At 38.0% G+C, this 26,425-nt stretch overlaps 5 protein-coding genes, 1 non-coding gene and 1 pseudogene across 7 annotated transcripts; 4 read left to right on the forward strand and 3 right to left on the reverse strand.

Annotated features, from left to right (window-relative positions):
• Positions 1-2,482: 2,482 nt before the first annotated feature.
• T20F7.1 (C2H2-type domain-containing protein) lies at positions 2,483-7,922 on the forward strand. Its single transcript, NM_078326.7, has 11 exons — positions 2,483-2,715; positions 3,210-3,336; positions 3,387-3,631; positions 3,683-4,005; positions 4,062-4,209; positions 4,710-4,792; positions 4,837-4,974; positions 5,019-5,265; positions 6,524-6,679; positions 6,726-7,088; positions 7,446-7,922. The coding sequence occupies exons 1-11, from the start codon at positions 2,497-2,499 to the stop codon at positions 7,611-7,613; spliced, it is 2,217 nt and encodes a 738-aa protein (NP_510727.3). The 5' UTR covers positions 2,483-2,496; the 3' UTR covers positions 7,614-7,922.
• On the reverse strand, positions 7,648-10,097 carry pkal-1 (Acyl-CoA synthetase family member 2, mitochondrial). Its single transcript, NM_078327.6, has 11 exons — positions 9,962-10,097; positions 9,766-9,856; positions 9,498-9,700; positions 9,261-9,454; positions 9,042-9,216; positions 8,842-8,924; positions 8,697-8,785; positions 8,540-8,646; positions 8,278-8,487; positions 7,873-8,026; positions 7,648-7,825 (listed from the first exon to the last, which is right to left on the reverse strand). Exons 1-11 carry the CDS (start codon positions 10,040-10,042, stop codon positions 7,719-7,721), a joined length of 1,494 nt encoding a protein of 497 aa, NP_510728.2. The 5' UTR covers positions 10,043-10,097; the 3' UTR covers positions 7,648-7,718.
• Positions 10,098-13,296: 3,199 nt separating this feature from the next.
• On the forward strand, positions 13,297-14,044 carry Y13C8A.1 (uncharacterized protein; the record flags this gene model as incomplete). Its single annotated transcript, NM_001381179.1, has 2 exons — positions 13,297-13,435; positions 13,974-14,044. The coding sequence occupies 2 exons, from the start codon at positions 13,297-13,299 to the stop codon at positions 14,042-14,044; spliced, it is 210 nt and encodes a 69-aa protein (NP_001367836.1).
• A 1,772-nt stretch (positions 14,045-15,816) lies between these two features.
• Y13C8A.3 lies at positions 15,817-15,994 on the reverse strand. The gene has a single exon (NR_072925.1). It is a non-coding gene; the product is annotated as an Unclassified non-coding RNA Y13C8A.3 (non-coding RNA).
• A 716-nt stretch (positions 15,995-16,710) lies between these two features.
• On the reverse strand, positions 16,711-18,833 carry Y13C8A.4 (annotated as a pseudogene). Its single transcript has 8 exons — positions 18,568-18,833; positions 18,440-18,516; positions 18,198-18,393; positions 17,611-17,815; positions 17,350-17,558; positions 16,968-17,099; positions 16,854-16,916; positions 16,711-16,797 (listed from the first exon to the last, which is right to left on the reverse strand). Coding segments are annotated over exons 1-8 (1,235 nt in total).
• Positions 18,834-21,553: 2,720 nt separating this feature from the next.
• On the forward strand, positions 21,554-22,719 carry F39F10.3 (non-specific serine/threonine protein kinase). The gene is made up of 4 exons (NM_078329.4): positions 21,554-21,814; positions 21,862-22,046; positions 22,096-22,350; positions 22,395-22,719. Exons 1-4 carry the CDS (start codon positions 21,562-21,564, stop codon positions 22,596-22,598), a joined length of 897 nt encoding a protein of 298 aa, NP_510730.1. The 5' UTR covers positions 21,554-21,561; the 3' UTR covers positions 22,599-22,719.
• A 1,728-nt stretch (positions 22,720-24,447) lies between these two features.
• F39F10.2 (non-specific serine/threonine protein kinase) lies at positions 24,448-25,606 on the forward strand. Its single transcript, NM_078330.2, has 4 exons — positions 24,448-24,707; positions 24,753-24,937; positions 24,985-25,239; positions 25,284-25,606. The coding sequence occupies exons 1-4, from the start codon at positions 24,455-24,457 to the stop codon at positions 25,485-25,487; spliced, it is 897 nt and encodes a 298-aa protein (NP_510731.1). The 5' UTR covers positions 24,448-24,454; the 3' UTR covers positions 25,488-25,606.
• The last annotated feature ends 819 nt before the right edge of the window (positions 25,607-26,425 follow it).

The following is a 26,425-nucleotide window of genomic DNA, read 5'->3' on the forward strand; positions in this document are numbered from 1 at the left end:
TCAAATTTAGTATTTTATCATTTCATAAAAACTGTGATCAAGTACAAAGATAAGAAATTCAACTGTACCCTAATTCAACGTCCGGAATTAGGCTTTTAGTTAAATGCCATTTTTGTGCATATTTTGGTAGTTTATTACGTGTTATCATCGTTCAGAAATTGCAAAAATTAGGAGCCTATTAATGTATCCAAGTCAGCGAATTAACAGGGGATGAACTACCAAAATAGACTATATAAAGTGATTATAAATTAAATACGAAATTGCAGCAAACGTAGGAGTTGGCATATTCTTAAACTCCAGCTAAATTTATGCCTATTGAAAGCTAAAATTTGGGACTTTCAAAATTTTTATTTATCTAAAAACGGTTTTCTGATATGGAAAGTAAATAATTGAGTGCAAAGTTTAGTAATTGGGTAATTAAAAAATTAGTACTAGGTTCTTTAAAAGTTTTCGTAAAACACACATTAATAAAAAGGAAATTTGTAATTTCCAACATTTCTAGTTAATAGAAATTCCAATAAAAAGAACTTTGAACATCTTTTTAATGCACTTTGCATGGGAAAAGTTCTCTGGAATGTAGATAAATTTAGAAACGAAAAACAAAAGTGCAACAATTTTTCATCAGCCAATCGTCTTAAACGGCATGTCCAAAATTGAAATTGAAAATCTCTGGTCTTGTGCCAATATTGGACAAAAAAAAGTCTTAATGGAAAAAGTGTTAAATTCAAAATAAAAATGTTTTAGTGACGTAATTGTGCTAACGGAAAGCAAAGTTTGAAAACTTTAGAAAAGCATAGATAACTAATGTTTTTTTTTAATAAGTATTTTTTTAATTGCCGTGGGTTAATCTTTGTGCAAATCATTTCCACTAGCAGAAACTTTTGCATAATACTTTCTACATTACAGGCTACAAAAAACAAAGACGAATGGTCAAGTGAATTTTGATTTTCGATTGCTGAGAGACGGAAATTCGCCAGTGTCGCCAAAGATCGACAATCTTCAGGCGTCTAGCGGGTGAAAATGGGAGAGAAAACGCCGCGCGACTAACACGTGGGAATTCAGAATTGGATATCAAATCAGGTTTTAATTAGTGGAGAACGCAACGGAAGTCAAAAGGCACGTTAACACAGAGAACAAATCATACTTTTAGAAGTACTGAACTTATGAAATTATGTGTTACCTGTTATCAGGGTGTTGCAAGGGCGTTTATGGTCTTATGGTTTCATAAGTTACGGAGAACTGTCGAGTCGATAAATAAGTACGTGAGATACAGTCTCATGGAAAACGTTTGATAGTTGTGAAAATGTTAAAAATCACTAAAAAAGTAACCAACAATTTTTTGAAACGTTTATATTTTGAGATTTCCGCCATATTTTGGCCTCGGAATTAAATTAAAAAGTATATGCAACAACGCTTGCCATTTCAAAAAAAGGTATAAATTTGAGGAAACCGTACCAACTTTCCAAAACTATGAATGCAACTTTTGAAATATCAAAACGAATCTGGAATGTTAACATGTATCTACACGTATGCATCGATGTTAACATGTTTGTTAACATATATAGTTTTTTAAACAAAATCTCCACTTCTCCGAGTTGCTGGTGAATTGTCAACTTTTTTAACATTTTGCACACAAAACATGGGTATACTTTTTGTTTACATACTTAGAATGCTTGAAGATTAGAAGAGGAAATTTTAAAATTAATAAAACATGCGAAAACGCTTGGTTTTTTTTAATTGATGACAAGAACATAATTGTCCAAAACAAGGAACATGCAACCAAATTACATGGATGGCTGGTCTAATGGGATTTTCATAATTTTGATAAAGCGACTGTGATGTGGCACATACGGAAAACAAAAATAGAATAGATGAGGAGAAGGGAAGATATTCCAATGCATAGTACATTAGGCTCAATGAGATGTATTTATTCTGCTGGTTTTTTTTTTGCATAGAAATTGTAAACGTCCTTGAGATGAAAAAGAACACTTCAAGTCTCATGTTCTAAAAATAAATTGAATTAAGTCTGAGGAGACCAAATTGTTCAAAACATCACACAAAAATTTGTGGTACAGAGAAATTGCAGAGAAAAACAAAAAACAGCGGACGGCATATTGCGGAGAGTAAGATGGGCAAAAGGTGCGGATGACGACACTGCAGTAGGAAGGGCGAGCTCAGAGACAGGGGGAGACAGAGAGACGCAGAGACGAACAGAGTACGTACACAACAATGGACACTCACACACAGCAGTAGTCGTGATTCGCCAGTGCAAACGACACTCCGTTTGGACGGAGCGCCAATTTTAGCAGTTTCGAATTTGACTGCGTTTTATTTATTTTTTCTTGTTATTCGTTGTAATTTCTAAATTAAAAATAGGTTTTTCAATACTTTATTTGTTTAAATATGTTTTCTCAGACGTTTTTTTCTAATTTTATGTTGATATTATCGTTCTTAACATTTATTTAATCGATTTTCTTAGTAATTTCAGCTTATAAAATGTATCCAGCAATTCCAAAACAGCACAGTGCCGAGGTCTACCCGATGAACCTTTCCGATGAGGAAATCGATGTGATCAACTCTGGCGACGACGATGAAGAAATAATGAGAGGAGAGCAGTATCGTCATCCGGGAGAAGTATTCATGGTGAATGAGGAGGAATCGATTTATGACGATGATGGATCCATACAATATGAGGAGTACATTGAGGAAGACGGGGTGAGGATTAAAATCTTAAAAGTTGAAATACACGTGAGAAGTTGTTAATTTTAAAGTAGCTCAAGACCAAGCCCAAATGTAGATCGGTGCACCATAACACCACAAAAAGACAACATATTAGCGAAGATACAGTAAAAGTACTGTCAAAAATTGTTGTCCCAGAAAACATTTTTTAAATGAGTTTGATATAAAAATGAATCAAACGCGGTGCAGTAAAGCTGCCACTTGTCGTCAACTTCTTGACAAATTTTAGTCTAGCAGAAACATAAATCAGTAAAGAAGTTGGAAAAAAAGTTGATGAAATTAGGAAAAACCTGGCTTGTTACGGTCTCATCCAGGTTTGGCCATTAATTTGTGACTGCATTTTTCAATTTTTCGGGTTAAAGTTGGGAAAGAAGTTGATTACATTTGCCGAGTGCTGTTTAAAAAAAACAGTAAAATGAAATATTTAAAGTAACAATTCAAAACAGATTTTTGAATACTTTATCTTTCAGACATATGATATGAATCAACAGTATGGTGTGGAAAACCAAGAATACGTGGATGCACACTATATAAACACGAACGAAGAGTACCTAACGGGAAAAGAACATGAAATGGTTTATCAGCTATTTGGAAATAGTAAGCTTGTTTTTTTAAAACCTATTATCATCTAACTTGAATATTTTCAGCTGCTACAGTAGAACCGATCAGTACAGAAAAGCGACTGGAAAAGTATCCTGAATTGAAGCACCTTCCATCATTGCGTCGTCCAACAAAGTTCACTGAGATTAAAGATCGGCCAAAAACTCACGAATCAAAATCGGGAAGGACGTTGGACCCGGACTCTTCGGCTTTGCATTCGCTACTTGCGGCGAACAAGTTTTACCCCACAGTTGATAAACCAGTTCCAGACCAGAAATTACAAGAAAATAAGGTTTGTTCGCTAACTGTAAGGCACCGTTATTCATAAAACCGTATTTTGCAGGAGCAAGACCCCGCAACGTACATCAATCAATCTCGCCTCACGACCTCCAAGCCAGTATCAAAAGCCCAAGTGCCGCCGCGAAAAGGATACAAGCCTCGTCCATCGTGTCCAGAGCCTAAAGATGCTCACCTCATCCCACTGGCACACTTGACTCCTCTTCCAGATCGTTACTTCCAGCGACGTCTTACAATTACTGCGTTCCAAGCCGGATTCTCGTCTGAATGTGTTTCGTGCATGTATTGCAATTTTGTCTTCAGGCAAAAAGCCTTGCTAGAGTCCCATATCAAAAAGCATACAACGACTGGTAAAAATGAAGTGATGAGGTACGGTTTCATTTCATGGACCCATCACATGCTTACTTATCAAGTTTTCTTTTCAGTGAATCGTCCGGATTGATCTGCCCAGTTGAACATTGTACAATCCGTTGTGATTCGATTGCTACTGTCGTGAGGCACATGCAAGTGACCCATTCTGTCAATAACATCGCGTTTGAACGTGTCGTATTCAAAAATTTCCACGAGTTCAAGGTAATCAGATAAACAATTTAGGCACTCTTGAAGTTTTAACCCATTTCGCTCTCAAATACTGTGAGCCAAAGTAGACATAGAGCGATCCTCTTTTGGAACAAATCTAGTATAAAGTATAAACTTATATTTTTTTAGTCAGAATTTTTTTTTGTTTAATTTAAAAGTGTCGAAATAGTTTTATATGCCTTCCTAAATCAGAAGACATGAGAGAGTCCTTTATGTACCCACACTGTATTGTATCTATAATTGTGGGTTACGTTTAAAAAATTCTACCTATTTAACAAACATGTGATTTTTGGAAAACCAGAAAACCAAATCTGACAATGCAAAAACAGAGTGTTAATGTTTAGTTTTCTAGAGAATTTCTCCCTAGGGTCAATAATAAAGTCAATTTCATTAAACCGTTTGTAACATGAAACGTTGTGTATATATTTGTTTATTTCTTCGTAACATTTCTTAACTTAACATAAAATTTAACAATATATAATGCTAAATTTCAGATGTGGAGGACCGAGCTGGAACGCCTTACTATGTCAAAGTTCAGCAGAACGTCTGGGAAGACTAACAAGTTTAGCAAATCTACGTAGGAGTTTTTCAAAAAAAAAAGGTTACAATTGGCACTTTCAGGTACTATCAATGCCAACACTCTGGCAAGATTCCGTCTGTGAAGAGCGAGAAAGAATATCGAAAACAAAGAACTCGTGTAAGCAAAAAACTGGGAAAAACTTGCACTGCATTTTTCCACGTTAGAGAAAATGACGATGGGTAAGCACAAACTTTTATTTCGAGGATGAATGTTTCAATTTCAGAACTGTGCTTCTTCGTGGATGCACCAAGCATTGTGGTCATGGAAGAAATGTTCAAGAGCTTCCGGTCACTGATGACATTAAGCTGGAGATATCTAATATGCTTATCAGTGGATTGGATGAAAGTGCCATAGTGGACAAGATGCGCGAAGAGAACGATGCATCTGATCGGAGATATTATTTGCAAAATTATGAAGTTCGAAATGTGGCGATCAAAATTGAAAAGTATAAGGACCTGTACAAGAAAAAGGTACTTCAGGGGGTTAGGCAATTTTTCAAGAGCCACTTTACAAAATAGTTTGGAACGAGAGTATTAAAATCTAACTTTGACTGTTAATTTCTGTTGTGTACTGAATCCGCTCAAGGAGGAGAAGACGAGTAGTTTATTACCTTACTAAACTAAGGAATAAATAAGATAGTTAGTGAGTTCACGATGTACGATCTTTTTAGCCACGTCGTGGGTCAATACACGTCGATAGCCAACGTATCCCATCTTTGATGACAAATTTCCACGACTTCTTCCAGAAGCATTTAACAAAGTCTGGTACCAGGGGGCGGCCCTCATATTTCATGTCGGTGGTTGTATCTTTGAGGTTTTTTTACGGAACAGTGTGACCGTTTATCTGTTCAGCTTCTACCCATCCTTTGCAGACGGTACTTCGGTTTCACATCGTCCAATTGTGGGCTTACTAGTCATGCCGTTACTTGACAGAGGGGTCCAGTTCCGCACAAATTGAACATCCTTCAATGCTCGTCTCACCTTCACCGCTAACAGAAAGGTGCCTGAACTGATGGTCATACCTTTTCCTCATCCATCCTGGAGTTCAGTCTGTGTTTCTTTTCACATCTCCCAGAGAATTGAGACTCCCGATTCCTTCTTATTTTTCTCGGCTTCCCAGAAGTCGCTCCTGTCCACCTTGACTCCATCTGCCGAGCGCACACCAGGTGCATCTCCCCTTCTCTGAACCGACTTTTCCAAAAAGTAAGGAGGGATGCAGTCAGCTCTCGATGTTGAAATGATTACCAAATTAGGACCACACGCGCAGATATCTTCTCCCCCCTGATTTGAATGCCACAGTGGTCCGATCTCCCAACGTCCCCTGTGACCGAGTGGTTACGTCGGTGGTTTGTATGGGCATGCTCGCGGATTCGATTCTTTTGAATTCTAAATCCTTTGTTCAGTTATTATAAGTAAGAGTTCTTCCAGTGAGATGTCAAAAATCGAGTATGACAACCACTCGAATTTCTCTATTACATTTTTGGATGTACAAAATTATAGTTCTTGACTATGGGAAGTGATAATTGTTATGTACTGAAGGCGGAACGAGGAGGAGAAGACTAGTAGTTTATTATATTACTAAACTAAGGAATAAATAAGTTAGTTCATGAATTCACGTTGTATGATCTTCTTAGCCACCTCGTGAGTCAATACACCAAACAATTTCCATTTGAAAAAAGAAAACTGGATCAAAATTGAATGACATTTTCTGTAAATTTGTACTTTTCAGATTGGAACCGGTGAACCAATGCTACAACTAGCTGATTTTATCAGTTCAAAAGGCATCAAAAATCGTCCAGTTTATCCAGTTGTCAAGGCGAAACTGGCTCGCTGTCGTTTTCCGGTTGTCGACAAGCCACTTGTCGAAAAACAATTTGATGTTGAGGTTAGTTCAAGATTTGGTTTCTTCTTTGACATAAGTTGTGTTTCAGGCTCGAACAGCTGCTTATCAAGAATACAGAGAAGAATGCGAGCAAGAACATGCAGTTAATACATACGAGGAAGTGGTTGAGGAAGATGGATTGTTCCACGTTCCGGCAACACCAGGCATTGAAGTATACGATGAGAGTGAGAAGGCGCTGGAAGTTACTGAAAAGAAAGAAGAACCTGTTGAACCTCTTACCGAGACTCCAACAAAGACCAGGGGACGTAGAAAGACGACCGCTGATGAAGTTGCCGTACCAGCTGAAAGTGAAAAAGTCCCTGCTCCACAAGAAATGGAAGAGACCGCTGAGCAAGTTGGGTCTCCAACAATACCAATTGGAAGGAATACCGCAAGGAAAAATGCAGCAAAGGTAAGGAATTCTGAATAGTAGCAGCAGCTTGTGACACAAGGATTTTTGATTTCAAAGTCTCTAAATAGAGGTATTAAAAATTGAGTCAAAAATAATGTGTTTAACCTGCTAAGTTGATTTTTTTTTAATGACTAATGTCGATTCATTTCTGTACAGAGCCATAGAAAAATTATTTTCAACTCTACATATAATACGTCCCTACAAATCGAACCATTGCAGCTTGAGTTATGTACTACTCATTTCAGTTGAAGTTTTTTTTGTGAATGTAATTGCTGCATCTTTACAAAAATTTTCGAATAATAAATATTTGATAGCTAACATATTCATGGCCTATGTGTTTATTTTTGCGTTTTTCAGAAAGTGAAGATCGACACATCAATTGTAGTACAGAGTGATGAAGATATGGAACACGTGGCAGAAGAGATTATTGAAGAAACAACTTCATGCAATGTCATCGTCAGCCCAACTCGTGCATCTTATCGTTTGAAGCTGAAAAAAGCTGTCAAAACGGCCGCGAAAGACTAGTTATGTCTTAACAATTTTTAGTTTTTAAAAAAAGTTAATTAGATTGTTTTATAATTTTAAGTAATCATATTAGTATGCGAAAATATATATTCTTGTTAAGTGATTTCAATAGTACATTAGCCTATTCTTTTGAATCTTCCCACTTGACGATTTTGGCATCTCTTTTATAATTGATACTCCACCACGCAACTGCTTCACCGCAGACAACTTTTCTGAATTGTTAATTGATTATTAAATACGTGTTGATGAATATGTGAACCTTTCATTGTATGCTCCAAATGTTTTAAGAATAAAAGCTCGTCAGCATTCTTCTCGAGTACAATATAGGCTTTTGGGAGCTGTCCACAAAGCTCGTCTTCAATTCCTACGACGGCTACTTCCGCAACTTTTGGTAGGGTTAGAATTACATTTTCCTGAACGAAATTGTAAGATTGAAGAGACACCAAATCAATTCTGCAACACAGAATGTCGAAAAACTTTAATATGACACTTGCCGAAACGAAATGAAAAACTTGTTTTGTGTTAGTCTACGTTAGGTTGAATTACTTTCAAGTTGAGTTTCAGTAAGCATTTTTGAAAACCTTATCTCCCATTTGAAATAAAAAAAAACAAAATGAAAAATTGCAAAAATCCTTTTTGCTGCTGGAAAAACTGTACAACTCACAATTTCCGTAGGTGACACTTGATAGCCATTCAATTTGATCAAATCCTTCATTCTGTCCACTACATAGAAGAACCCTCCTTTTTCGGTTACAATGTCCCCGGTATGTAGCCAATCATCCTCGTCGAGATTTGGTGTCCCATTCTTATAGGCCTTCATTATTGCATCGGATTTCAACCAAAGTTCAGTTTCTCCAGTTGGATGTTCAAAAAGCTGAAACGTTTTTTACTTGGTTTTTCTAGAATCTGACCCTTATCTAAACAACCTTTGTTTCAAAGCCTGGCAGAATATGTCCACAAGATCCCAAATGTTCGAAATTATCATCAAATGGGGTAACACAACTCAGAACGACTAATTCAGTCATTCCGTATCCTGTAAACAAAGAAATCACAAAAAAAAACATCTGAAATTAAACTTCAAACCTTGAATGAAATGAGTGACTTGTGGAAAAATGGAGAGTAGACGCTTACAACGATCTTTTTGAAGTCCGGATGAGCCACACAGTATTGTTCTGAATAAGGTTTGTATAAGGTTTTATAAGGTGTATTGTTATGTAAATGGTGTAACCTTAGACTCGGACATCTTCCTTGCAAAATTCCCATTTTCAAAAAAATATTGGCAATTGGTGGGACAATATTGATTGTGTCAATCTGGAAATATAAAATTGAAAATGACAATAAAAAGTGAAGGTTATTAAAAGAAAATGTCAGATTTTATTGATTAATTTTTAATATATTTTTTTTTAATTTTAACGATATCTCAATTACCTCATACTTTTCAATTAAGTCCATCATCACAATCGGATGAAATTCTGACATAATGTACGTAGTACACCCTTCCAGAAGACAAATCAACAAAGCCCAGAATCCAGATGCATGGTGGAATGGTAGAAATGCTAACGTTTTCATTGAACTTTGAGCAAGAAGCTGGTCGAAAAGAAATCTGCAAAGTAACAAGTTATCGCTTTACTAACTTAATTGTTTTACTTTTTCAATGAATAGGTGGCAGCCAAAAAATTTCGATGAGTAAGCAGACAACATTTTGGAGCTCCGGTAGTCCCACTGGAAAACGGTGCAAGCAGTATTGAGTCAATATCTAGGTTTTCTGGACGGAAATCTTCATGACCTGTGATTCTGTCTATGTAGGTTTTTACAGAATCTGGAAGAACTTCAACAGAATTCTGAAAACATGGAAATTAAATGTGGCACAACCTCTGAATTCACCTCCGAAAGTGCCCAATAGTTTTCCTTCGAGACTTTTTCATTCGTAAAAACTAATTTAGCTCCACTCTGCTTCAAGCTATACTTGATTTCACCCGCGGTCGACTCATGGCTTATTCCTGACAAAACTGCACCGATTTTTGCGCAAGACAAAAATAACAGCGGGTACCAAATGGAGTTTGGTAGACAAACCAAAATAGTGTCTCCTAAAAAATAAGTCCAATAATCCAATCCAAAAAAAGGCAAAAGATAATTTTGTGTTGTGTCTAACCTTGAGAAATCCCGAGCTCTAGCAATTTGTAAACCAGTTTGGAAACCAGTTGAGGGATTTCTTCAAAAGTGATAACTTGATTATCATGAACCTGGAACATGAAAAACAGTAATTTTTGTAGGTTAAATTGGTTTTGTAGCTAAAATAAAAACAAAAGTTTTCCAATGATACAATAGAGTTGAAACAAATAACTTACAAGTGCCTGACGTATGCCAAATTTTACCACATTTTCTAAAATAAGGTCATGAAAAAGAGTTTCTGGATAATATTTCGCCATCGTAGAGAAGAAACTGTGACAGTTCAGGAATGAAGAATGTTTGCAATTGCCTTTTCTGTATCATCTTGACATTTGAGATTAGCTCCACTACTAGGGTGCGGCTGTATTACACATCGAAATTGGAGCCAACTTAAGAAGAATTGGAAAGAGGAAGAGACAGAATACTAAAAGCAAAAATGTTGTTTTTTTTAATATAGAGCAACAATCGTGAGAAACTTAGATTGTTGAACTCCTGGAGTTCAACGTTTTCACTATGTGGTTTACGCTATGCGGTTAAAGTTATCCTAAATGAAAGTTAGCCCAAGACCTAGAAATTGTAATTTATTGGATTCAAAAATCAGCCATTTACTATTCAAAAAGTTTTGAGCATATTGAGCATAGAAACACAATCAATTATTTGTCAAACTCCTTGTCTATTGTTACTAACCGATATGCACATAGATTGTAAATTGGTTCACTAAAGATCAGTATAAAAGTAAACTTTTTTTTTAAATAAAAATACATTCAGGGAGAATAGAAGAGACCATATAACGAAGTAGTCAGGAAAAGTGCCGAATTTGGGCTAAAATTTAAAAGACAGTATTTCACAAGAAACACAATCACATGTCCAAATGTGGTAAAAAGGACTCCTTCTGACCAAAACGTCAAAAAAATTGGAGATGACAAAAACAACTATGTATCAACAAGCGGGCCTGTGGTTATATGTGGTAATATGTTGATAGTTGGCACATCATCATACATGGTACATATTCAGCCATCTCGGTTGCTATTTAATGCTGTTTTCAACTCTGTAAATACGTGATAGGGGTGGCGATAGGTTGTTGTACCTGTTGTAGTCTACCGCCACCCCTAGTACGTTATAACATTTAGACCAACATCTGTCAACTTGTTTAAGCAAAACAACGGTGGTGTGTCTATGTTTTTCCATTGGATTACCTGCTAGAAGCCGCCCTTTTTCCATGCAGATGATATCTCCTCAGAACGGTGGCTCTGCCACTCTGACGATTAAATATACAGAAATTCAAGATAAAGTTCAAAAACTAAATGTTAATAAATAGGAACTACCAGAATACCGCCCATGTCTGACAAACAAAATACGCCTAAAAATGTGAACCAAAAAGAATTTATTTCGAAATTCGAAAATCCGGGAACATGTTCCTAGTAATTTTCGTAACGGTTTTTTTTTCAAATCTTATAAATTTTTTGAACGTTTTTAAAGGTTTTAAGTTCTTTGAAATTCCTGAAAATTGCCTTCAGTCTCTGTAATAATTAAAAAGCAGTTCAAAACTTCATAAGTAATGTAGCGGCTTTTGATAGTTTTGAAAACATTCTAAAAATGGTAAAAGTTGTATACACAGAATATTTTGAATATCAAAAATAGTAAAAAATAATTCAAAGCGTCATTAAAAATTGTTTCTTTTCAAAATAGATATAATGTGTTTTTTCTATTTCTAGCGGCGTGTACTTCAACATTTTTTTGTTGATTTCCGATAGTTTTGGAAACATTCTGAAAACTCGTAGTTGCTTATCCAATGTAAAACTTTCCAAATTCTCAAGCTATCTAAACAGAAATTAAAAAAAAACACGGGCAGTAAAAGGGTACCTGTGGTCAAGACTGACAAAACTTTCGAACCTGATCAGCTACAGGAGTTTAAAATATATTTTCTGAAAGTAAAATTAAAAAGGTTTTTGATATTTTTTCAACAAATGTTTTTTCTTTGAGATGTAACATTTTTCATATTATACCTACTGTTTGAACTGAAAAATGCTTCAATTTTTGCAAATTTTCAGTAACAATCATAGATTTTGAATGGGTTTGATATGGGGAATATACCAATTAACTGATTTCAAAAAGTTTCATCAAAATTCAAACTCAATTTTTCCAATTTTTTTCGAAACTCTATTTGAGATATTTGGCTAAAAATTGTTTTGTCCGGCTTTGTTCAAATGTGTCAAATTAGTTTATTTAACATAATTACTCACAGAGCCTGGGCTTTAAGCATTTTAAATTATTCGTAGAACTTAATAGAAACCAATGAAATTCAGTACTAACTCAAAAAATCTTGGTAAAATTAAAAGTTTCTAAATAAAACTATATCCAAAGATTGGTTTAATTGCATTAAACAATCTTTTTTACTGTTTTCTTTCAGGAAATTAACTAAAAATATACTTTACTGTGCTCGTTTTTGAGATTACGGCCAGGTACCCATTTATAGCCCGTGCGGTCGTCTCCCCCCTTCTTCCCTTCTTCCCACAGGTCCACAACGCCCCCTGCCGGCAGCCTTCTATAGGAGACGATCTGTAATGGTCTCCCTCCTGTCTGTGTCTCCGCCTCTATCACGCTCTCTCTTTCTTTGCTCAGGGGAAACGCCGGGTCTTCGTTCATCCAACTTCCCAATTGTTTTTCTGTCATTCACTCCTTTTTGCTTATACCCCCTTCTTGTGAGTACATCCCACTCTGTAGATGTGCTCCTTGCTTGACAAACCAGGTCCGCAGTCCGATTTAGGGGCTCGTGTTCTGGAACAGTTAAGGAAACCATGCTCTGTTGTATTTAGCTGGTTTCGCTACTAGCACTCCTTTTTTGTCCTGAGTTGATCGTGTTTGAAGCGGATTTCCGATCTAAATTTGTATAAATAAAAAAAACCTTTTTTCAACAAAAAAAAACAACAAAAAAATTCAAAGAAAAGAGATTCTTCGACTCTTCTCGACTTTTACTTAATTTTCACTCGACTTCTAGAATAATTATTCTAGAAGAAGTACGCTTTCCAACTTTCCTTCTCTTTTCTTCTCATCCCAATCCCTTCCCAAATCCCTACACCTGTTATGTTATGCATGCTCCCCTTTGTGTTTGAACATGGATCGACGGATCGAACGATGGATGGATTCTCTGGAACTATTACTGGAACAGTCTCTCGTGCGTCGGACAATCAATGGACACTGCTACATCCCTCTCTCTTTCCCCCCCCCCCCCGTCTTTGTTGGAAAGTTATTACGAAACTTCTGAAATCAGAAGTTTCTCAATCATTTTCTCATTTAGTATCAAACTTCTACAAACAGAAGTTTAAATATAACACCGCTAAGACAACTGTCTGAAACGGGAGATCGGAATTGAGGCTTAAACACATCATACACCGTATTCAGAGGTAGCGAATAAAGGCTAATGACCAACATCATGCTAGTACTTCTGTTCCTAACGAACAATGAGAACCGATGTTGGGCCCATACTGCGATACGATCGGGCGGTTCTTGCTCTATGGAATACTTGGGTGATGATGTGCAGTTCTTACGGTGTAGAGCATCACATGAAGAAGCAACTCCTATTCAAAGCTATCGTCACCACCTGCATAATCACCAAGCAACAGCAAAGAGCAGAAAAAGGACGACCGTAAGACGTAAGATTTTGTTTATTTTTAACATTTTTGATTCAAAAATCCCAAATTTAGTTCTCAAAAACCAAAGATTCCAAAAAATTGGAATCAATTTTTTTTGCCAAACCCGAATTTTTCTTTTTAAAAAATCCTGAATAAAAATTTCTGAAAATTCAGGATTTACAAAAAAGCCAAGAGCTAAAGATTTCAGTGGATTCATTTGGTCGGGTATTTCGGAATGGCTCCGGCCACAAAATGTGCCTTACAAACATGTGTTTTCCGCAACTATCACACGGTTTGGAAATGGAAAACATCGTTTTACAAGGCACGGTTTTGTGGGCGGGGCCAATCCGGAATACCCCGACCGAATGAATTTCCCCTCGGCATTCTTCCCAGAAGGCCCAAAAGGCCTTCTGATGAAGTGGGGGGGGGGGGGGGGGGGAGAGCTGACCGCGTGCTCTTCTACTTCCCAGGAGCACACTTTTCGAATATACGGCCCCATGTGAACAACTTTCTTATCAGAATCATTATTTCCGGTAATTATAAAAGTGTTTTTTTACAGAACAGAAGAAGAAGGAACGAACGACGACGGAAAGAAGACATGGACAAAAGGTGGCGATAGTATGGAGTTGAATTGGAACGAGATCTCACTCAAGATCTCGAGCGACGATGGATCGGGATGGATCGAGATGGAACGATAGATTCGAATGCGACGATCGGGTTCGGTGAACGGGATGGATTCTGGATAGACTCGGGATGGATGAAGATGGATCGGAATGGATCGGGATGGATCGGGATAGATTGGGATGGATCGGGATGCATCGGGATGGATTGGGATGGATTGGAATGGATCGGGATGGCTCTGGATGGATCGGGATGGATCGGGATGGATTGGGATGTATCGGGATGTATCGGGATGGATCGGGATGGATCGGGATGGATCGGGATGGATCGGGATGGATCGGGATGGATCGGGATGGATCGGGATGGATCGGGATGGATCGGGATGGATTGGGATGGATGGCATCGGGTGATGGCGAGAACAACGACGACGACGACGACAACGACGACAACAACAAAGGATTGGCATGGTTGGATCGGGAGAAGGCGAGAGCAAGGACAAGGACGACAACGACAAGGACAACAAAGGATCTGAATGGTAAGGAAAGATTTAAATGATGCTTCAGCTAAACTGATTTTTTACAGATCTACGATAAAAGCGGCGACGACGAACAGGATGGATGGATAGGAATGGATCGGAATGGATCGGAATGGATCAGAATGGTTGGATCGGGAGAAGGCAAGAACCACGGCAACGACGAGGACGACGAGGACAACAATGGACCGGAATGGTAAGGAAAGATTTAAATGATGCTTTAGCTAATCGGATTTTTTAAAGATCTACGATAAAAGCAACGACGACGAACAGGATGGATGGATCGGAATGGATCGGAATGGATCAGAATGGTTGGATCGGGAGAAGGCGAGAACCACGGCAACGACGACGACGACGACGACGACGAGGAAGACAACAAAGGACCGGAATGGTAAGGGAAGATTTAAATGACGCTTCAGTTAAACTGATTATTTACAGATCTACGATGAAAACGACGACGACGAACAGGATGGATGGATCGGAATGGATCGGAATGGATCAGAATGGTTGGATCGGGAGAAGGCGAGAACCACGGCAACGACGACGACGACGACAACAAAGGACCGGAATGGTAAGGGAAGATTTAAATGACGCTTCAGTTAAACTGATTTTTTACAGATCTACGATGAAAACGACGACGACGAACAGGATGGATGGATCGGAATGGATCGGAATGGATCAGAATGGTTGGATCGGGAGAAGGCGAGAACCACGGCAACGACGACGACGACGACAACGACGAGGACAACAAAGGACCGGAATGGTAAGGGAAGATTTAAATGACGCTTCAGTTAAACTGATTTTTTACAGATCTACGATGAAAACGACGACGACGAACAGGATGGATGGATCAGAATGGATTGGAATGGATCAGAATGGTTGGATCGGGAGAAGGCAAGTAGATTAGATGAGAAGTAGGAGAGGGAGGCAAGAAGATACAAGAGAAGTAGATAAGAAGAAGAAGGCAAGAAGAGAGAAGAAGAGAAGTAGATTCGCAAGTAGATTTTTCCGCTGGTTCAATTTTTTCCGCAAGTAGATTCCGCCGGTTCAATTTTTTTTTGGGACGAAAAAATTCGCAAAACAATTTTCCCGTGGTGGACTCATTTGCCGTTTGCCGAATTAGCCGATTTGTGTTTCCGCTTTTTTTTTTTCAGTTGAAATATTCCATTGTTCCATAGTATAGCGTATAGCGTATAGTTTATAAAATTTTCAAGTTTTCAAATTTGAAAAAATTCCAAAATTTCGAACAATTCTAAAATTTCCAAACTAAAATGTTTTAAAAGTTCCAAAATTCTAAAACATCCAAAAATTCCAAATTCCGAAATTCCAAAAATTCCAAAAATTCTCAAATTCCTAAACATCCAAAAATTCCAAAAATTCCAAAAATTCCAAAATTCCAAAAATTCCAAAAATTCCAAAATTCCAAAAATTCCGAAATTCCAAAATTTCAAACAATTCTGAAAATTCCAAAAAGGCGCATAGCGCATAGCGCATAGCGTATAGCGTATAGCGTATAGCGTATAGCGTATAGCGTATTTTTTTCCTTTTTTTTTGACGAAAAAAATTCGCAAAAAAATTTTCCCGTGTGGAGAGTTGAACTCAAATTTTCAAAACTAAAAAAGAAAAACAAATAAAGAAATAAAGAATTTGGAACTTTAAAAAAACACACAAAAATCCCAAAAATGAAAAAATTTCAAATATAGCGTATAGCGCATAGCGCATAGCGTATAGCGTATAGCGTAAAGCGTATAGTGTATAGCGTATAGCGCATAGCGCATAGTGCATAGCGCATAGCACATGGCGCATAGAGCATAGCGCATATCGCATATCGCATAGCGCATGGCGCATAGAGCATAGCGCATATCGCATATCGCATAGCGCATAGAGCATAGAGCATAGCGCATAGCGCATAGCGCATAGAGCATAGCGCATAGAGCATAGCGCATAGCGAAAATTTGAAACTTGAATTTTTTTAATTTTTCGGAATTTTCAGAAATAAAAATCGAGCGAGCGAAAAAAAACTGAACCGACGAAAAGGTGCAAACAAACTGGCTAATCAAATCTAAGAAAATTCGTTAATTTCGTTTACTTTTATTAAATTGAAAAAAATAATTAAAATAGAAAAGAAAAAATTAAAAAATTAGAAGTCATCGTCCCGATCCATCCCGAAGCCATCCATCTCGATCGTCCTGATCCTTCCACCATATTGTTGCACTACAGATTTCAGCATCTGTAAAAACTTGTGGTTGAAGCTAAGTTAGTTAAAGCATCAAACAAATTCCTTACAAGTTTGGAATATATCCTTTCTTTTTTCCATCCATCCTTTATTCATCATCGTTTGCTTGAGTTCTATAAAAAGCTACATTTTAGTTGAAGCTGAAAGGAGAAAGGATCACTTACCAGTCCATTAGGATTGCCATCGATCCATCCACCCATCCGATCCTTCGTCGTCGTCGTCCATCGTGCCGATCCATCCCGAAGCCATCCATCCCGATCGTCATCGATCCATGGTAGGGTTAGAATTACATTTTCCTGAACGAAATTGTGAGATTGAAGAGACACCAAATCAATTCTTCAACACAGAATGTCGAAAAACTTTAATATGGCACTCGCCGAAATGAAATGAAAAACTTTTTTGTGTTAGTCTACGTTAGGTTGAATTACTTTCAAGTTGAGTTTCAGTAAGCATTTTTGAAAACCTTATCTCCCATTTGAAATTTAAAAAAACAAAATGAAAAATTGCAAAAATCCTTTTTGCTGCTGGAGAAACTGTACAACTCACAATTTCCGTAGGTGACACTTGATAGCCATTCAATTTGATCAAATCCTTCATTATGTCCACTACATAGAAGAACCCTCCTTTTTCGGTTACATGTCCCCGGTATGTAGCCAATCATCCTCGTCGAGATTTGGTGTCCCATTCTTATAGGCCTTCATAATTGCATCGGATTTCAACCAAAGTTCAGTTTCTCCAGTTGGATGTTCAAAAAGCTGAAACGTTTTTTACTTGGTTTTTCTAGAATCTGACCCTTATCTAAACAACCTTCGTTTCAAAGCCTGGCACTTACCAGTCCATTAGGATTGCCATCGATCCATCCACCCATCCGATCCTTCGTCGTCGTCGTCCATCGTGCCGATCCATCCCGAAGCCATCCATCCCGATCGTCATCGATCCATCCATCCATCCTAATCGTTCGTAGTCGTCGTTGCGTCGTCCATCAACCCATCGATTGAATCCATTCATGCAACTTCAAGTGATGTTCTGTACCGTTAGAACTGAGCAGCATCACCCATTACAATTTACCTATGTGGCAAGAACCGTCCGATAAGCCCTCGTCTGTTTGACGCTATTTCCAGTCTCCTTGTTCTTTTTTCGCAGGAGTTCGCATTTCCCATTAAGAGATTAATCAGTTTCACTGCCTCTGAGTACGGTACAAGATTTGTTTGTTTCCAAACAAATCAACTCAGGGGGGGTAGCAGTGAATCCGAAAATGCAGCCCTTGCCTGCTACTTTTGAACCCGGTTTAGAAATTGGACAGTGACAGATTCAAGCAAACCAGTTCAATTCAAGCCAGGTAAACGTAATGGGGACGCTACACTCACAAGAAGGAGCAAGATGGATTCACGTACCGTCCATCCCGATCCGTCCCGAATTCGTCCATCCTTTGTCTTCGTCGTTTTGTCCCAAATTCCTTTCGATGGTCCCAATCCATCCGCCCATCCTTATTGTTTGTCGTCGTTGTCGTCTCGTCCCGATCTATCCATTCTGATCGGCCTGCCCATTCTATTCATTGTTCAGAATTTGTTCAATCACAGCTTTCAACTTCTGTAAAAGTTCTTAGTTTAGATAACGCATCAAACAAATTCCTTACAACTTTGGATTTTCTATTTTCATTGTTCCAACCATCCATCCTTTCCTACCATCCATCCTTCGTTGTTTGCTAGAGATCTGTAAAAAGTTACGTGTTAGTTAAAGCTGATAGGAGAAAGGATCACTTACCACTCCATCCCGATCTGTCCCGGATCTATCCATCCCGATCGTCGTTGATCCATCAATCCATCCGATCCTTTGTCGTCGTCGTACATCGTCCCAATCCATCTCGAATCCATTCATCCTGAGCGTTCTGATCCTTCCATCTATTGTCCACCATATTGTTCATGAAAGCATCAAGGTTTTGAGGGAAACACCTAGATAAAATGAAACGTACCGATATGAGAAGGTGTTGGAATGCCAAAAAGCATGCGTCTCCTCCAGCTGATCTTACCTGTAAAAAAAACAATAATATTTGTGTAAAGTTAAAATAGAAAGAAAGAAAGAAGGAAATTTATCATTGAAAAATCAGTCCGAGTATGACTGACTTATGCCCCACCAGTTGATTCAAGTCAGGTCAATGTTACAGGGGTTGGAGAAACTATTCAGAGCCAAAAAATAAATAAATAAAAGGATAGGGAATACTTCCAGAATGAAAAATAAAATAAATTGTAGTATGAATTTCAGATATTTCAGTAAGTTTGTTTTGATAAAGAAGTGTCAAGAAACTAAAAAATTGAAGAATCAAGAAGCGTCCCGGTGAGGACGTCACTCTCACAAGTAGGGGAAAAATGAATGAATGACAATGTTTAAGTGTCCGGGTGGATTTATGGGGACTGGAGATGTGCACACGAAGGAGACGCGGTGTGTCCTCAATGCGCACTGAGCATATAGAGAGAGATATAGAGAGAGGCAGTACTAGAGACACAGACAGCAGAAAAGACATGGTGAGGTGAGATAAACTAGAATGCTTGATTTCGTCTTTAGCCGTTGTGGACACTTGGGAAGGTGGGCAGGAATACAGAGATTGCCGACTATGATGGAGCAAGGGAAAACTATCGCACACTTAGGGAAAATCTAGTTTCAAAAATTAATTGTACTAAAAATTTAAAATTTATTAAAATTTATTAAAAATTAAAAAATTTCAAAAATCAAAAATTAACAATTTTTCGATAAGACTTTGGAACATTTTGATAAAACTTGTGCATTCAAAAATTTTTGAATTATCTAAACAGGTTTTACCAGTTTTCATAATGTTTCCAAAGCTATCGGAAACCTCCTTAAAACTTTTGTAATTTTAAAACGAGCATACGTCTAGTTTTTCAGTGATTTCTGGGTGACTTCGGCGACTCACCGCACCCACTGCTGCAAATCAGAAAAAATGTGGAGCAAAATGGCTTTTGTTTAAATTCATGGAATAGAAAAATGCCTTCCGTTTAATTACTCCAATTAGAAAACACGTTTTTCCGAACTAGAAAATTTTTGTAGAAGGTTTGATGAGTTTTGAGACCAAACGTCTGTATTTTGTATGTATCCCCCCCCTTAAAGTCAAGATTACTGGAAGCCACATATTTATGTCTTCAAACTTTTTTTTCAAACTAAACACTTTTTGATTCTACAAACTAAAAAATAGGGAAAGTGAATCTTCAGATTAAAAAATAAATGCAAATTTAGTCAAGAAACAAAAAAAAATTAAAATCAAGAAGTATCCCGGTGAGGACGTCACTCTCATGAACCCAAGTGTCCGAATGGATTTATGGGGACTGGCGATGTGCACAGAGAGCGTAGAGAGAAAGAGAGAAAAACACAGACACAACAATTACAGTCGGCACAGACGTACCGCGATATACAACTGCATAGAGCAACGTCACACTCTAACGAAGGAGACGCGGTGTGTCCTCAATGCGCACTGAGCATATAGAGAGAGAGAGATATAGAGAGAGAGAGACAGTGCTAGAGACACAGACAACTCGATAGAAAAAAGTGGTACATAACAAAAAAGGGCAGTAAGTAACAAAAATCTGTCTCGATGATTGTTTTCCAGCACAAAATTGGACGTACCAAGTTTAGACGAAGAGGATTCAAACCATTGTCCTCTGCATTTGTCCAACAACTGGTTGTTAAATTCCCACCTGCCGCCAATGAGAGGAGCTTACTGTTTATTTTGATAATTTAAACAATTCACATCACTTACAAAATTGTTTTATTTTTACTAGGAATTAGAATTGACTGAATAGTAGCTGCAAATGAGTAAAAGGGTTCAAGGCAGTAAATGAAATTTGAAAGTAAATGAGCCATTCATTTGTAAACGAGCAAAAGTGAAAACATTCGTAAATGAGCGTCAAAGGGATTGAGCCATCGTAAGGGATTGAGTGTTCAAGTAAATCAGCACGCTAGTAAATGAGCCCAGAAGGCATATGTAGATGTAGGCTGGTAACAAGTAGGCAGGTAGGCCGGCAGTTGGTATGAATAGAAATAATATCAGATATTCTGGAAGTTAGCATAAAAAGGCACAGTGTAGGTTTGGTGGCAGGAATAGCCATGATGTAGGCATGTAGGCAGCCAGTTGACGTATTAAGGCGTGAGTTAGGCTGGTATGGTGACAATAGTCATAGTAGCCAGAAAGTAGGCAGGGATAGGCACACTTACCTCGTGCCTACATCTGTCTACTTCATACCTCGTACACGTAACAAATTTATCTAATTTTTTTCCAAGTTTTTCAATTTAAAAGTTGCTGCGGTGAAATAAATTTGAAAATTCAAAACGTGACCTTTTGCAGTTCAAAAAGATAAGATCTTTCAATCTGAGAGTTTGGAAACGCTTTAGTTTTGATTCTCATTATTTTTTTTGATTTCGTGGTGCAATGTTTAATGCAGTTTAATACATTCAGCCAGCAAGTTTCTCGAATTATATTGATTTTCAATTGGAAGGTCGTAAATGCGGTAGCTAATTAGGGTGACAGTTTCAAAGTACAAAACTATTTTTGTATTTAAACTGTTCACACCCAAAATTGAAAATCTCTTCCACCACAACTCAGCTTTTCCTTTGAAAATTGGTTGTGCTCTGTAGAGATTAATTCAACTGCTACTTGCTTTTACCTCTTCTAATTCTTTATGATTCCGCTCAATTTTGCCGTGTTACTACTGGAAACTTAATAAAATTAAAGATTTTTTCAGTGTGACAATGAACACCATCCAGCAAGTCGACCATTACACCTTGGAAAAGCTGCTGGGAAAGGGGATGTATGGAGAAGTTCATCTTTGCAAAGACGATCGCAACAATGAAGCGAGAGTGGCCAAGCTAATCCTCAAAGAGCACAACGGGATCCGCGATAAATCTTGGGCTCATGAGACTCTTGCACTCAATGCAGTCGCAGGTGTCAATGGAGTCCCACGCATGTTTGCTACCGGGTCGACCGACTACCATAATTGGATTGGTGAGATAATAGGTTTAGTGGCATACATTAAAACTTAAAAGTTTCAGTTATGGATTTGCTCAGTGATGACCTTGAAGTCATTATTTGTCGCAACGAGAACAAGAAGTTCGCTAAAGCTACTGGATATCAGATCCTTTGGCAAGTAGTGAAGATATTGAAAGATATCCATTCGAAAGGAATTGTGCATGGAGACATCAAGCCAAACAACTTGATGGTCTCGCACTCGAGCAATGTAAGTTCTGCTTTCCTAAGAAGACATTTAATTAATGTTGAATTTTCAGATGTTCCAACTCGTACTCGTTGATTTCGGGTGTGCACGCCGCTTCAAAGATGTCAACGGAAATCGGACTCCACCAGCACCGTACCCGAGCAACTGCATCAAAGGGCTTCACATCCCTCCTCATTCCGCACTAGGCATGCCACATATGGAGGCAGAGGACATCATGCAGGTTGCCTACCTGTCATGCCTTCTTCGGCAATATGCTCCGTGGAAAGATGATGATGAATTCAAGATGACAAGAAAGAAGATGTCGCTCGTAAGTTTTCAAAATGGATTTATGTATTAAAGTTACATTTTCAGGCGTTGAATCCGGAAAAGTTTTTGGAAGAACATCAGGATCTTTTGCCAGTTATCAAGCTTTTGGCTGCACAGAAGCACTACGCGGAGCCCGACTACATTGCCATTCTGGACCTTCTTCAACAGATGCTCCACTCTTCGGGAGGAGGACTCGCAAACGGTTCGCTTAATGCAACCGTCGTTGCTCGAGCCATTCATCTTCCATGATATCCTTATTTTCTTCTTACTTGTATCCTATAGTGTCTTCTTTCTGATTTTTCCCAATCTCTTTCAGATCTCAGTGTTCGTTTGTCTGGTTCTCATTAAAATAAATAAAGAATGTTCGTTCAATCTCAGTGTGGTATAGATTTAATTCTGTAAACAACTAACATCTGTTGAGACTATCCGTGGAATGGTCACGTTTTTAAAAAAATAATCTTTCAGTAAAATTTATCTTATTTTCTCTATTAGTAAGATACATATGCCAATAAGTTGCTTTTAACCATTTGATCTGTGGGATATTTTTTGTCTTTTCAAACTCTCAAAAACATTTTAGCACTCTCTAACTGCATTAATGTGTAAACTTACGTGTATAAAAACAAACTTTGCATAGCTCAGAACCTATGTACGGTACGTACAGGGTATTTCTGTGGTATCTACCGTACTGCAGGATTCACGATTTCCCATATCTTCTTTTTTTTGTAGTTTGACAAATTTTTCATTTACTTAGAAAACAATTTCAAATCGCTCAAAAAGAATTTGAAAACGTGATTCAAAGTGTCTTTTTGAAGTTTGACAATTTTTGTCAGTATGTGAAAATCGTGATAGAATGTTACGAAATGAAATTTCGGAAACAATAGACAAAATTGATGTATTTTGGTTGAAATCGTAAATTCCCAAATAAAAACATCAGCACTCCATGAAATTGGTCAGCTCTTCTGATAAACATGTCAAAAAAATTTACCAAAACTTTACCTTTCAGAAATGTATTTCAAAATCTCCGTACGTTTTCTAGTTCAAAAGTTAAACCCACTGACTCAATTCGGAGCCGTTGCCATGGCAACTCCCTCCTCCACCGTCCCCCTTTTTTATCCTTATCTTTATCACCGCCGCTTCCGGCTACACCCGTGGCCGAGGCGGTAGGGCGGCCGCCTCTGGATTAGAGCTTTTTTGATCCGACGGGTTCGATCCCCCATGAATGGCAAAGCATGCGGGCGAGATAGCAGAACTGGAGAATAGTCTCGAAATGATAGAAAATTACTTGCAGTAAAAAAAGACCCGGAAGTGCTCACCGAGATGTCTGAATGAATTTGGAGAATAAAAAAGAGCTCGGTCTATAGGGACTGTCTCTGAAATGGCACACTGTCGGCTTTCTGTGGTTTCCATAATACTCCCTCCCTCCATAATCCTATATATGAGAGAGGAGCCTCTCAGATAAGATCCATGTAAGGCAAAGCATGAGATAAAGCAGAACTGGAATATGAGTCTCAGATACCTCGGAAGTACTGTTGCATATGAGGTACATGAATTAAGACCCGGTAATTGAGCAGAACTGAATAATGAAAATGAATATGATTGAAGGAGATCGTTGATTAAATGGTATCAAATTGCTCCAAACATTGGAAAATCAGGGATTAAGAAAAACTAGGAGACGAAACAAAGCATTTCTGAGTTTTCAGCTGAACAATTGACAAAAAGAGGCACTTGATTGGTGACCTTTGTCAATTGTTGAATCTGAGAGTTCAGGAACGGTTTAGTTTTGTTTCCAACTATTTTCTGAGTCCATGATTGGATGTTCAATGCAAGCTTCTCCAATCATATACGATTTCAATTAGGATGTCGTAAACGCAGTGGCTAATTAGGGTGACAGTTTCAAAGTACAAGACTATTTTTGTATTTAGACTGCGCACACCCGAAATTGAAACTCTCCTCGAACACAACTCAATTTTGCTTTCAAAATTTTAATGTGCCCTGAGGAGATAAATTCAACTGCTTTCTGCTTTTATAACTTCTAATGCTTTACGATTCCGCTCAATTTTGCCGTGTCACTACTGGAAACTGAAAAATTTTATAGATTTTTCAGAATGAGCACTATGCAACAAATTGGCAATTATACTCTGGGAAAAGTGCTGGGACGGGGATCGTTTGGATCGGTTCAATTGGCCCAAGACAAACGCAGCAACGAAATGAGAGTTATGAAGCTGATCCGCAAAGAAAGAGATGGTCACCGAGATGAGACGTGGCGTAGAGAGACTTTCACTCTCACAGCACTCTCGGATGTGAGCGGGGTCACAAAAATGTTCGAATATGGATCGACCGAAACGCACAATTGGATTGGTGAGATGAGAGGTCTAGTGTGATATCCTAAAAATTATGTTTAAGTTATGGAGCAGCTCTCCGATGACCTGATCACGATCGTTCGTAGAAACGAAACCAAGATGTTCTCCAAGCCCACAAGCTATCAAATTATGTGGCAACTGGTGAAGATCTTGCAAGATATTCATGCCATCGGGATTGTTCACACGGACATCAAGGCCGACAATCTCATGGTCTCCTACAAGAACAGGGTAAGTTCTCTAATTTGGATAGAATTCTAATATTTTTATATTTTCAGGTCCGCAAACTGGTGCTTGTCGATTACGGGCTCTCCTGCTGGTTCAAGGATCACAACCAGAATCGGACTCCACCAGCACCGTTCGACAACAGATGCATGCATCTGATCCACACCCCCGCCAAAACCGCAACTGGACATCCTCACATGGAGGCGGAAGACTTGGTCCAAGTTGCCTATCTCTCCTGCTCTCTGCACCAATTCATGCCATGGAAAGATGTTGAGGCGCCCAAGATGACCAAGATGAAGAAGAAATTTGTAAGTTTTTCACATAGATTTGTGTTTTAAACTGATTTTTTCAGGCTAAGAATCCAAAGAAGTACCTTGGCAATCATCAAGATCTGAAGCCAATCATCAAGATGTTGGTCAAGCAGAAACACGGCGTCGAGCCAGATTACGAAGGAATTTTGGATCTTCTCCAAGACATGTTCGGATCGTTGGGCGGAGGACTCGCAAGCGGATCGCTCAATGCATTCGTTGTTGCTGGAGCCATCAACATTCCATGATTCTCATATTTTATCACTACTTGTATCCTATGATTCTCCCGGTTCTTCCCGATCTCCTTCAGATCTCAGTGTTCTTTCATTTTATTAGACTTTTGAAAAATAAAACTTAGCTTGTTCAAGCTCATTGTGACTGTAGTAAAGTTCTGATTCAGTGAACAACTGAAATCTGATGAGACTATCCGTGGAATGGCCAAGCTATAGTGACCAATTTTTATACAATTCACAATTTATACTATGCATACATTTTAGTGTCCAGCTGGAATTTCGGAATTTTTAAAGCTGATTTTTTCAAAGGTTGGACCACTCTCCAAACAACTCTCATGGTGTAAAAATGAACAAATATCATGGTAAAACTATTCAAAAACTAAAAATAATGATTTTGTTAAAAAAACGATAATTTCTCAGTCTTTGCCACCTTTCTGGAAGTTGTCAGTCAAAAAAAAACCCTTCAATATTTTCAAAACAGTTTTGATATGTTTTACTATGATATTTGGTAATTTGGGCACCAAGAGAGTGGCTTTTGGCAATTTCCCCACTGACGCAACTCCACCTTTAACTTAAATAGCTTGAACAAAACAAGTATTCTGATTAAATACCACATTTGTACTTTGAACAGAAAACCATAATCCATTTTGTCGCCAGAACGTTATTTTTCATTTTATGTTTTAGAGAACGTTTGGAAGGTAGTTTCCGGCTGAAATTTAATTTGATTTTGAAAGGTAAGATTTTTATATTATAATTTCCTGTTTCCTGTAAAGTCTATCGAAATGCCAAATCCATATCTCATTTGATAAAGCGACATCAGGCGTCAAAAATTGCACTATATTGAAAGCTTTGACCGGAACGAAGTTCGGAATGAACTTTAGAACATTGGCTCTTTCTTAGAACTCAACGAATGTTCGCAGTGTAAATAACCTCGCGTATTTATCTCATATTCA

The sequence above is a fragment of the Caenorhabditis elegans genome, chromosome X (assembly GCF_000002985.6).
Source record: "Caenorhabditis elegans chromosome X".
Taxonomy (NCBI): domain Eukaryota; kingdom Metazoa; phylum Nematoda; class Chromadorea; order Rhabditida; family Rhabditidae; genus Caenorhabditis; species Caenorhabditis elegans.

Excerpts from the sequence above, each read along its gene's own strand:
- T20F7.1 (NM_078326.7), top strand. The coding sequence starts at position 2,497 with ATGTATCCAGCAATTCCAAAACAGCACAGTGCCGAGGTCTACCCGATG. Across the intron at positions 4,210-4,709 it reads AAAATTTCCACGAGTTCAAG|ATGTGGAGGACCGAGCTGGA; the intron begins GTAATCAGATAA and ends GCTAAATTTCAG. Across the intron at positions 4,975-5,018 it reads GTTAGAGAAAATGACGATGG|AACTGTGCTTCTTCGTGGAT; the intron begins GTAAGCACAAAC and ends TTTCAATTTCAG.
- pkal-1 (NM_078327.6), bottom strand. The coding sequence starts at position 10,042 with ATGGCGAAATATTATCCAGAAACTCTTTTTCATGACCTTATTTTAGAA. Across the intron at positions 8,925-9,041 it reads ACTTAATTGAAAAGTATGAG|ATTGACACAATCAATATTGT; the intron begins GTAATTGAGATA and ends TTATATTTCCAG. Across the intron at positions 8,647-8,696 it reads AGTCACTCATTTCATTCAAG|GATACGGAATGACTGAATTA; the intron begins GTTTGAAGTTTA and ends CTTTGTTTACAG.
- F39F10.3 (NM_078329.4), top strand. The coding sequence starts at position 21,562 with ATGAACACCATCCAGCAAGTCGACCATTACACCTTGGAAAAGCTGCTG. Across the intron at positions 21,815-21,861 it reads CGACTACCATAATTGGATTG|TTATGGATTTGCTCAGTGAT; the intron begins GTGAGATAATAG and ends TAAAAGTTTCAG. Across the intron at positions 22,351-22,394 it reads CAAGAAAGAAGATGTCGCTC|GCGTTGAATCCGGAAAAGTT; the intron begins GTAAGTTTTCAA and ends TTACATTTTCAG.
- F39F10.2 (NM_078330.2), top strand. The coding sequence starts at position 24,455 with ATGAGCACTATGCAACAAATTGGCAATTATACTCTGGGAAAAGTGCTG. Across the intron at positions 24,708-24,752 it reads CGAAACGCACAATTGGATTG|TTATGGAGCAGCTCTCCGAT; the intron begins GTGAGATGAGAG and ends ATTATGTTTAAG. Across the intron at positions 25,240-25,283 it reads CCAAGATGAAGAAGAAATTT|GCTAAGAATCCAAAGAAGTA; the intron begins GTAAGTTTTTCA and ends TGATTTTTTCAG.